Source organism: Cynara cardunculus (assembly GCF_001531365.2).
Source record: "Cynara cardunculus var. scolymus isolate 2C chromosome LG 4, CcrdV1, whole genome shotgun sequence".
Lineage (NCBI taxonomy): Eukaryota > Viridiplantae > Streptophyta > Magnoliopsida > Asterales > Asteraceae > Cynara > Cynara cardunculus.
Window position 1 is genome coordinate 15,185,104 of NC_037531.1, and position 10,951 is coordinate 15,196,054.

Genomic DNA, 10,951 nt, shown 5'->3' on the forward strand with positions numbered 1-10,951 from the left:
TTTCCCCCTTAAACCCCCCTTTCTCTCCTCAAGAGCTCACTTTTAAAGAGAGATTCAAAGGGGTTCCACAAGCATCGCGAACCCAATCAGCCCTGGTTCACAAGGTCAACCTTTAACTACGCTATGTTTTACTTCTTGATGGTTCTATTCGGTCTTCTTTTTATTGGCTAAATCGTATGTGTACAGTTGCATATTTCTGGTACTTTTACTTTTGCGTAGAACGTGTTTCTTCTATTATATGATGAAGATTATCTATCAACCCTGTTATTTAAATAAAAAAATTTCTGTAGTCGGAGATGAGACTTTTTGAAGGATCTGACACCATGACTCTTAAGCAACATTTTGGAAAGAAAATAATGGAACTTGAGGACGAAAAACGTGCAGTGCAGGTAAAGGACGATAATCACAAGTTGTATCATTTTTTGCTGTTGATGTTTGCATCGTAATATTTCTTACTGATGCAGATAGAGAGGGATCGATTGTTTGCTGAAGTTGAAAACCTTTCTGCTTCTTCAGATGGTCAAACACAAAAAGTGAAAGATATGCACTCCCACAAATTGAAGTCTCTTGAATCACAGGTCAACAGCTGATAAGTATTCGCACTTGATGCTCTGCTCTTATGGACTCGGATGTCCCAATCAACAATCTTGTTATAATATGTAATAGTTTTTCAAAATTTTATGCATCTCAGATTCAGGATCTTAAGAAGAAACAAGAGAGTCAAGTTCTGCTTTTGAAGCAAAAACAAAAGAGCGATGAAGCAGCAAAAAGATTACAAGATGAAATACATTTCATCAAGGCGCAAAAGGTGGGAAAAGATGTATGCTCCATAATTATTATCCCTTTACATGAGTAAATTTGCTGCTAATTTAGATGATGTTTTAGGTTCAACTGCAGCACAAGATAAAACAAGAGGCTGAACAATTCCGACATTGGAAAGCATCTCGTGAAAAGGAATTACTGCAGGTAAATATTTATAGTTTTACTGAAAGGACATGTGGCACACATGGTAATTATATTTAATAACACTTGAATACTTGCTATTTTCGAGCTATATCTTTGAGAAAGAAAGTTAAATCAATTAGAGAGATAGGTAAATTAAAAGGTTCAACTGAAGTAATGAACGCAGTTCAAGACTTTTTAAGTTAGTGTGATTTTATTAACATAAGAACTCACTAAATAGAAGAGCTTAATCTGAATTCAATCACATAACATGTACGACTCTATTAAAATAACGAGAAGGATTTCAGAAACATGAATACAAGTTAGTTTAGGTGTAAAACTGTAAGGGTCTGTCATACTTCTATATAATAGCTAGATATTTTTTTTTCACGTAGGGTGCTATTACAATCACATTCTGCTTTCACTTCTACAAGAATCAGGTGATTGAGAATATTATGATTCATAACTTGGTGGATTCAGCATAAATATAATTTGATATCATCGTTACATGTTTGATAAGTTACTTGTCACCCATAATCCCTTACTGGAACTCTCCTTTCCATTTCTCCTATCTGTCATTCTTTTCCTTCTACGGCATTAATAGATCGACAAATGTAGGATTAAAATAGCAGTATGCTTAGAGCATGAATAATTTATATTCGAAGACAGTTTATGAATAACTGAATCTTCTTTTCTATTTAATTGCAGCTAAAGAAGGAAGGGAGGAGGAATGAATACGAAAGGCACAAACTACAGGCTCTTAATCAACGTCAAAAAATGGTGAGATTCTTTTAGTAGCTTCTATATCCATTTTGTTGCTATGAATCCTTAGCAAAACTAAAGTCACTTCCTATTCCTTTAAGAGAAAGGAGTTGACATGGTAGTAAAAATATGGTGCATTATCGAAGGACTGTTGCTTTAGACATGCTTGATCAGTAAGGCAGAAAGCCTTTAGTGACGCACCACTAAATTATTTTGGGAACACAGCAAAGTTGTATATTTACTCCGAGCACAGCATTAAAAGTATAACTAAAAATGGTTCTGGACATTGGGTGCCTCGTTTTTCTGTTATTAGAATTACAAGTTAAGTTTGTGTATGCAGTGTTGCAATATCTTATTGATATAGTAATTATTTTGATCACTTTTCAGGTTCTTCAACGGAAGACTGAAGAGGCTGCGATGGCAACCAAGAGACTAAAAGAATTGCTAGAAGCCCGCAAATCTACTCGTGACAACTCAGGTATATTCTTGCTTCAACTTGGGTATTTTCATCAAATTCACACACATAACATGTAAATTTTGATCATTTGGACCTTGTTTCCATGGATTCCCTTCGTATACTCTCATTGGATGTTCATATCACCACCAAATCTTTTTCATAATCTTGTAACTGGACTGTGGTGTCTTACAGTGACTAGCAATACAAATGGAGCAAATGGACAGGTAAATACATCTAGGGGGGGTTATGACATTTGATATATTCGGCCTTGGATGAACTTCTATTGAATTAAGTTTCCTTCTCAGAACAATGAGAAGGCCTTGCAGCGATGGCTTGATCATGAGCTGGAAGTGATGGTGAATGTTCATGAAGTTCGACATGAATATGGGAAACAAAGCCAAGTGTATGTAACTACTATGTTTTGCGATATAAATCTGGAAAAAAGATGTTTCACTTTGGCCCTTAGTGAATTTTGTTTTCTTATTCAGGCGTGCTGCCCTTGCAGAAGAGCTAGCAGTACTCAGACAAGTTGATGGATTTGCTTCTAAAGGGGTTAGCCCTCCTAGAGGAAAGAATGGTTTCTCTAGGTATAATTGTAATTCCTTGCACTTGCTCTCCATTTCTTGGACAATCTTTGAATTATACCTCTCGGCATACGGGTACCAGGAAACAGCCGCTCTACTCCTTGAGGTAGAGGTCAGGTCTACGTATATCCCACCCCAGACCCCACCTCCGGGTGGGGTATATTGGGTTTGTTTGGTTTGGAAACCAGGAGCTTTTTTGAGTGAAGCAACTAATAATGGGGTGGTGTGATCTATCTGTTTAAGGGCGTGTTCTTTGTCACCAAACGCAAGAATGGCAAGAATATCTTCATTGGAGAACATGTTAAGCATTTCATCCAACTCACTTGTATCTATGGCTTCCCAACTGTCTGAGGCAGAAGAACGGGAACGTGCCTTTGCTAGTCGTGGACGTTGGAACCAGCTGCGGTCGATGGCAGATGCAAAGAATTTGCTTCAATATATGTTTAACTCTCTTGCAGATGCTAGGTAAACCTTCTTAATTTCATCCTTCCTTCCATCACCTTTTATACCAGTCCAATTCACCATTCACAACATCATTTTAAGATGGCTACTTATCATTTGGAAAATGATTTTTGACTGGTTGAATACTTTTTTTTTTATTCTTGTTCTGCAAAATAGGTGTCAATCATGGGAAAAGGATCTAGAAATGAAGGAAATGGAAGAACAGCTAAAGGAGCTTGTAGGGCTACTACGACAAAGTGAACTGAGAAGAAAGGAAGTCGAGAAGGAGCTAAAAGTAAGGGAGCAAACTGTGGCAATTGCATTGGCTTCATCGGCTTCCGTAAGACTTGCCTTGTTTTCTTTTTCGTTAAACTCATCATTCTATCTTTAAACCGTTGAATGTATTCAAGAAAATAAGCATAACCTTTTAGCAATGTAGATTTGGAAGACAAATTTACTTGGATTTTGGACTCCTAGGCAATATGGCAACTATAAGCTAGCTTATTTCGAGTTTATTTAAAAAGGCCCATTTCAAGGCGCCATTTTCCAATTATGCCCCTTATATTTTTCCAATTAGTTTTTCAACATGTCATTTTAGATCATTCTAATAGTCGTCTAGCTTATTATACGACAACTAGCTTAGTTTGCCAAGCATAGCCCTAACCTTCGCTAATAAAACAGGGAAACTCCCACAATTCGCTGAAACATTTGGCTGATGACATGAGTGGTCCGTTATCTCCTAATTCAGTGCCAGCACCCAAACAGCTCAAGTACACAGCAGGCATAGCCAACGGTTTAGTCAGGGAATCAGCATCCTTTCTAGACCAGAAAAGAAAGGTTTGTTTTGTGTTCTTTGTTTCTTTGACGTCTCTAAATTGCTATGCTTAACTGAATTAGAATCTCTGGAGTGTAGATGGTTCCAGTTGGGCAGTTGTCGCTCAAGAAGTCACCGCTGGTAGGACATTCTCCTGGGAAACTGTGGAGATGGAAGAGGAGCCATCATCAATGGCTACTGCAATTTAAATGGAAGTGGCAAAAACCTTGGAGACTCTCGGAACTCATAAAGCACAGCGATGAAACAATGATGAGGGCGAAACCGCGTCCACAGCCTCTGCCGGAAGTCATGTATCATCATAGACACTGAGTCTATATGCTGCTGTATATTCTTCTTTCACCCCACTTCGATCTCCAACATAGTTCCGATCATGGAAATAAATGCAGGTGAAACTTCTCAACATCACCCGCCCAACAGGTTGAATAATATTAAATGCACGACCCTTCTTGACAGATATAAGAATGTTTCTGCCTAACTGAAAAATGTCTCTTCCTACCACAAGAATGGTTCAAAATTATCAGAAAGTCGTGCATTTAAAAAAAATCTGCTGCTATTATCATTTGCTCCGATTGTTGAGAGGTTCCGATTTTCGACTAATATATATATGTCCATGATGGTTCAGATGGTGAGCGGATAAGTTGTAAATCTTGGAATCGAGCTTGTGAAGCATGTGCTTGATTGACCAGTTTGGGGTTTGCTCGACGATTGGAAATGGTGAAGTACTACCATAGGTTGATCGGTGTAGATTTTGCTCCGGATTTGGTGTTAGATATCTGTGGCGCTTTTTAACTTCCGAGGGGATCAAGAGAACATTCGGTTGAGATGTGTTTTCCGGTTTCCTTTTCAGTTAGCTGTATTGATAAGTTGGTTGTAGTGAATGTATGTGTGGCATAGAGTCTCATTTGTAAAAACAGCAAAAGATAGACGTATAATTTTTGTCAAGAGTGTTTTCAGTATTTTCTTCACTTCTGTGTAAGCTCTTGAATACAACAAAAGGGATTATCGTTCTAATCGCGTTTCATCTTTCTAACCAGACCAAACTCGGAACCTAAACTGACTTTATAGGATGTCAAATATAAACTGTTTCATATATTTACGTCTGTTTGTTAGCAGTTTAATGAGACTGACAGCTTATTCGGTCAACTATACATGAATATTTGGTGTGACTTAAATATCTAAAAAAGTGGCTTATTCAATAAGCTTTTAGGAGAGCTTCATGTAGAAAGCCCAAAAAATTCCAAACCTGCCCTTCCCAATTAAAAAACAAGCTCTTTCCATCAATGAAAAAACCTCTCGAACAAAAACCTTCCCAATCTATACAACAAACAAGACGCAATCATCACTTTGATAACTTTTTAAGACTTCCAAAAAGGAGGTTGGGATGACATCATGTTACTTGTGCCCTATTTGGGGAAGAGGAAATCATGGGTTACTCCTGAAAGTTGTATAATCCTTTTTATCTTGGTTTATTGTTGCAGGTTCACATTTGGGGGTTCTATTACACTATGAAAGCATTACATGCCAATTTCATGGCAAAAGCCATGAAACTGGATCACCATTTACACACCATGATCAGCTAAGAACGACCGCACCAGAATGCATAGTGCTCGTCCCTACGGTCATTGCTAACAAGGCCTCCGCATTGTAGACAAACGAAGCTACTTCCATCCGAGAACGCATCCAGCACGATTTGTTTTCTTCCCGTCTCCGCCAGTATAGAAGTTCCACTAGTATCTGATTCGAAAGACGGAAATGGATGGCTGATTGTGTTATTAGATGTAGATGGTTCAGGTGAAGCTTCAGCGATAGCACATTCAGCAAACAACGATGCCAGCTCATCAGCAGCAGTCGTTTCGTGTATTTTGTTTCTGTAGAGCTCTTTAGCTCGAGTAAGTGCTTGAAAGGCAGCAGCTTCTCCTCCCTTGGCTCTCATTGCCGTCAACACCTGTCGAAAAAGTGATGCTTTCTGGTTTTAACAAGAGTTCTACAAATCCATACTATATTATAAAGCATTTGACAAAAACTCTTAAAAACCATTTTTTATGCATAAAATACTACTTACTGATGCATATTACTTAAAATTCAAGATTACAAGTATATTGTGCATAACTACAACTTATTAAAGCTTTATATTCGAATTCGTGTAACTAACTGCAGATAAACATAATTAAATACATGATAAACATCTCATTTTAATTATAATAAATCTAAAATATAATTAGAATAATCATTGAATTCTAACAGAATACTTAGGAGGTGTTTGGGATTGCTTATAAAAACAATTTATTGACTTATTCCGGTGTGACACCAGTAATAAGCACTTTTGAGTGTTTGGATAAACAACTTATACCGGTGCCAAACCAGTAATAAGAAGTTTTTGAAGAAGTTAAACTCTCCTGACTTATAATAAGTTGATAAGTGCTTTTGTAAAAAAACGTAAGTTGTTTCAAATAAGCAATCCCAAACACCCCCTTAGTTATTATCTTTATAAAAAAAATATATTATTATAACAAAAACATATTGTTTCGTTTAAACTTAAAAAATTATATTATTAAAACCAAAAATCATATTATGTTATTTTTTCAAATTTTATGATATCTTCAAATTTATATTTTATTCAAAAATAAAACATTATCGTTTTCTTAAAACCACGTAAAATCGTACTCTGACATCGATAGAGATTAGAATAAAACGAAACATTAACAGCGATATGTATCTCGCTGCATTGCACAAGTACCTTTCTAGTACTTTGAAAAATTAGGAGATGGGACACAGAAGGATATCAAAGGGTCTTTTGGCCTAGCGATGCCCAGGTTACTGGTAGAGCCCAACCTCCCCGGAGGTCAAAGGTTCATGCATCACCAAAAGTGAGGAGTGTCTATGAGTTTTATCATATATAAATATAAATATTATATACTTCAAAGGAATAAAATAAAAAGATTGCAGTTCAACCATTCAAGATAGAACCAAAACATACCAACAAAGTAAATCTTAAACTGAGGTAGATCCGCCCCAACCCCACCCGCGGATCTCAGAAAATCAAACCAAACTTACCAAGTAAATCTGTAGCAGAGTAGTATGTATGCAGACTTTACCTCTACCAAGGGGTAGAAAAATGACATATACAGTAGTATATAGCATATGTTAATTGTATCCAAGGCTCCTAAGGAAATAAATCATCTTATCACTTTATTGTTCATTTATTTATGGGAGATTTTGTGGGATCATTGTTCTTCTCTATTAGAAACTTCTCTATGTTCTTCATCCGTGGTCTATAATTGTTTTTCTACAGTGATGCTTCCTTAATCTGGAAACTTTCCATACAGGGAATTTTAAATATCCTACGCTTGTTACTCAGCGCTGTGCTTTCATACTCTAAATCATTTTGCAACTACAGACTATGCTACTAAAAGTTAGATAGAAATTATAGAATTGCCAGCAACCAGGCTCCCTCCTGCTTATTCGGGTTCTTTGGCTAAATGACCTTCTCACAGGTTATGACAGTGTCACTTCTTAACAGAAGAATGCCTCTTCCATACACCCTACAAACCTGTCAGAAGGTCATGGATGTAAAAAAAACATTTGTCAGGAGGTCATTTAGCTAAATTTGAAGTAGTATTTAATTTAACTGACTATAACAAAGAAGCTGGTCTTCACTTCTTTCTCTTTTCCTTTTTCCTAACTGAATCTAAATCTTCCTCATCTCCAGTCACAACGTTTTCCCTTATCCAATTAGTCTATTTTGTACAAGCTGCTACTCTATCCATACCAAAAGTAATTGTTGTATTTTCCTTCCTGAAACAGTCTATTTTCCCCTGTAAGAATGGCTAAATTGAAGGAACAAAATGTAAATTGTATCTACAAGCCTCCAAAACATCTCAAACTCCTATAAGCAAAAAAAGCATATAAAGAGGGTGGGGGGGAATGAACCAGGACTTGGAAACAGAATACTACAACAGGAAGGCCATTTCAGGCCCAAAATGATCTCAAAACCAGAAAAAGAGTGGTGCCCACCATTAGGATGCCAATGGGTTATGATTTATGAATAAGGTCCAATTCTGAAAATATGAAAAACTACATTAAACTTGCTACACCAATACTATGGGAATATTTCAAGTTTGGGGAAATGATAGCCTTCTCCTACATATCACCTTTCCACCATGAGAAAGACTAGACGAGGAGTCTGCATCATCATCAATCTCACCATGGCAAAAGGGTAAACTTGCAACACTAACGTGCAAAATATAGTATAACCACCCAGCAGCTCAACGTAACATGCATCATCATTGATCCACACTGGCATAATGATTATCCCATCTGCCTGCAGCTGCTCCTTCCCAAAATAATCCACAAAGATACACTCTTTTGCAACTGAGTCCAATCTAAATCACCTTTTTTTGGAAACAATATGCATTTGGAAATTCTCAACTCACTGCTTAAACTAGTCATTGTGCTGAACAAGTCTCCAAACTAACTTGCTCATGGAATCACTTGATCTGTCTAGCCTGCTCCTCTACATCAGCACCAAACAGCCTATCGATAGGAAGTGGACGTTTCATCAGGTGGGTTGTTGGTAGTTGTTTGTGAGAGAGAGTGTCTTCTGGTGTGGCTAAGTCAAAGAAAGAAAACTCATCTCCTTGACTCTTATATATAAGTCCAGTAAGCAGGATTTTTGCTAATTTCATCTTAACCCAAGCATAAAAATTGTAGCTAAAAAAGCTCTGTAATGTCATAGATGTTCTATATCACTTGGAAAGATGAACATGCATCTCCCACACATACCTTGGTTTCCTGGATGACTAAGTCTGTGACGGTTAGAGAACATTTAGACCATTTTTTGATGAAAAGCTTGCAACCCAAAGTAGGATTGTTTTTTGGCTAGGTCCATAGCACACTTCATTGTACGTCAAAAGTCAAGTGTAACCTTTATATCGGAAGGGAGGGTAGGCAAATTAAATAATATAACTATTGCATGGTTGATGGCTTTAGCAGGGGTTAGAATCATGTAAAGCTTCCTCTTTCATGTAATATGGTCGAGTTGGGAATGAGGAAGAATGGTTTGACCGTCTGACAGCTATATTTCGGATAAGAAACCAACAGAGTGTAACTAGAAACCATAACTACTTTCTTACTTACGCTTATATAGAAGGACATGATCGGTTCCCTTCCATTTCCCTTGTCATACCTGAGGAAAACTTGTAAAGGCAAGAAAGCTGAAGATGGTGGTGAAGGATTTAACTCGAATAAGCACAGAGGCCTAGAGCTTTTACTTTTTGAGTAATTATAAGCACAAGAAAGATAGCCATTGCTACTTCAACCATATCATTAATTTAAGCATATGTCTCATACCTAATCAAACAGACTACCTGATGAAAACTCTTAACGTTTTAATCAAATCTCTAAAGCAGTCACCTTGTTAAGGAAGCAAATAAGTTCATGCAGGCTACCCTGTACAAGCCTTGCACATGAGCATCCAATATGCATAATGCTCCATCCAAATAAAATACAAGTTCCAAAAAACAATTTCAACTCTAGTAAGATGTTACAGGTAAACCACAATCTAGATTTAAGAATGGAGAATTATCACAAGCTTATTCAATGCCTCTGTTACATACATGATACATGTTTAAGGACCAGGTGCTTTACCATCAACCACTTGGCACAAGGATAACATGAATGCCTTCTTAAACAATTATGAACGCAAATCATGCACTCAGTTCAAAATTAACACAAAAAAGCCGAAGCATTGTCAACCAAAATTAAGGAGCGGATCTTGGAGCAAAAAAGAAAACTCCAATTCAACAGCATCAAAGCAAGTAAAAGTGGCATACTTCCTCGATTCTAAAGAAAACCTACACTTTGAACCTAAAAAACCCCAATTGAAAATTTGAACTTCCATTGCCGTGAATCAACCTTTTTTTTTTTTTGCAATAAACAAATAAAAATTGCATCAATTTTGAAAATTCATGATGAGTGTTACAAAGTGGATTACATCGTGTGTACGGGATAATCAATACCAAATTAGTTCGTCAAAATGTAGGCTTTTCCACAACAGTTAGCATTCGAATCAGAAAAAAAGGGGAAATCAAGTTAAGAGTTGAAACAAATTAGAAGAAATGAAGCTGCGATAGTGGTGATAAAAAGAAGTACCGCTTGAAGAGCTTGGGAAGGCTTTCCCTGATCAATGAGTTGGCGAGCTACTGTGAGTAATCTTCTGGCAACTTCAATCTGATCGGACACCGAGGAAAGTTCAGTGGTGTCGGAAGGGGAAGAAGTCACCGGAGCATCGGAATCCATCATATCGACGTCCTTAGAATCCATGGCATTATCTCAAAGCTTGCTTTGAATTTGAGTTGGAATGATGTTTTTCTGTGGCTAGGTTTTCTGTTTTTGAGTTCTTGTGCTTACGTTCCTTTCAGACCTTTCCCTAATATTATGCTTCCTTTTTCGAAAGGCCAACCTTTTGGTTTATAAATTTGAAAATATATTCTTATTGATTATCTTATAAATCAGATTTATCAAAAGGCTTTAAAACAATTTTTAATAAACAAAGCATGTACGAAGTCTTAAAAATCTTAAAAATAACTCATAATACATTAAGCACTACTACTTTATGCATTCAGTTTTAAAATCTCTTAATCTACAATTAAAATAACATATAGTACAAGTTATCAATGCTCATTATTATCTTTTTTTTTCATCTACCCAATATATTTTTGCCACCTTTCACTCATGTTTTCCCCCTCTCATACCTTTATGTCTTCTTCTCATCCCCCAAGGTGAGATTCAAAATGATATTCAACATGAGTTATTAAAAGTTCTCTCATTCATCTCATTTAATTGCTCTAGAACTTTCGGTCTCGTTCTCGATCTTTTGATTTTTTCTCCTAGTGTAAATCGAACACGTTTGTGGAGTCGTTTAAATATGTT

The 10,951-nt window shown here is 36.7% G+C and overlaps 2 protein-coding genes across 2 annotated transcripts in view; one reads left to right on the forward strand and one right to left on the reverse strand.

The window, feature by feature from the left end:
* Nucleotides 1-5,018, forward strand: part of LOC112511207 (kinesin-like protein KIN-4A) — an 11,124-nt gene extending 6,106 nt beyond the window's left edge. The window contains exons 13-26 of the mRNA XM_025116727.1: nt 291-389; nt 465-578; nt 692-808; nt 886-966; nt 1,651-1,722; nt 2,092-2,182; nt 2,354-2,385; nt 2,467-2,564; nt 2,650-2,748; nt 2,989-3,210; nt 3,364-3,526; nt 3,868-4,023; nt 4,100-4,407; nt 4,644-5,018. Coding sequence (XP_024972495.1) covers nt 291-389; nt 465-578; nt 692-808; nt 886-966; nt 1,651-1,722; nt 2,092-2,182; nt 2,354-2,385; nt 2,467-2,564; nt 2,650-2,748; nt 2,989-3,210; nt 3,364-3,526; nt 3,868-4,023; nt 4,100-4,330 — 1,575 coding nt within the window. The 3' untranslated portion in view covers nt 4,331-4,407; nt 4,644-5,018. The remainder of the gene's footprint in view (nt 1-290; nt 390-464; nt 579-691; nt 809-885; nt 967-1,650; nt 1,723-2,091; nt 2,183-2,353; nt 2,386-2,466; nt 2,565-2,649; nt 2,749-2,988; nt 3,211-3,363; nt 3,527-3,867; nt 4,024-4,099; nt 4,408-4,643) is intronic.
* Nucleotides 5,019-5,465: 447 nt separating this feature from the next.
* On the reverse strand, nt 5,466-10,464 carry LOC112511264. Its single transcript, XM_025116811.1, has 2 exons — nt 10,172-10,464; nt 5,466-5,966 (listed from the first exon to the last, which is right to left on the reverse strand). The coding sequence occupies exons 1-2, from the start codon at nt 10,340-10,342 to the stop codon at nt 5,598-5,600; spliced, it is 540 nt and encodes a 179-aa protein (XP_024972579.1). The 5' UTR covers nt 10,343-10,464; the 3' UTR covers nt 5,466-5,597.
* Between the last annotated feature and the right edge of the window lie 487 nt (nt 10,465-10,951).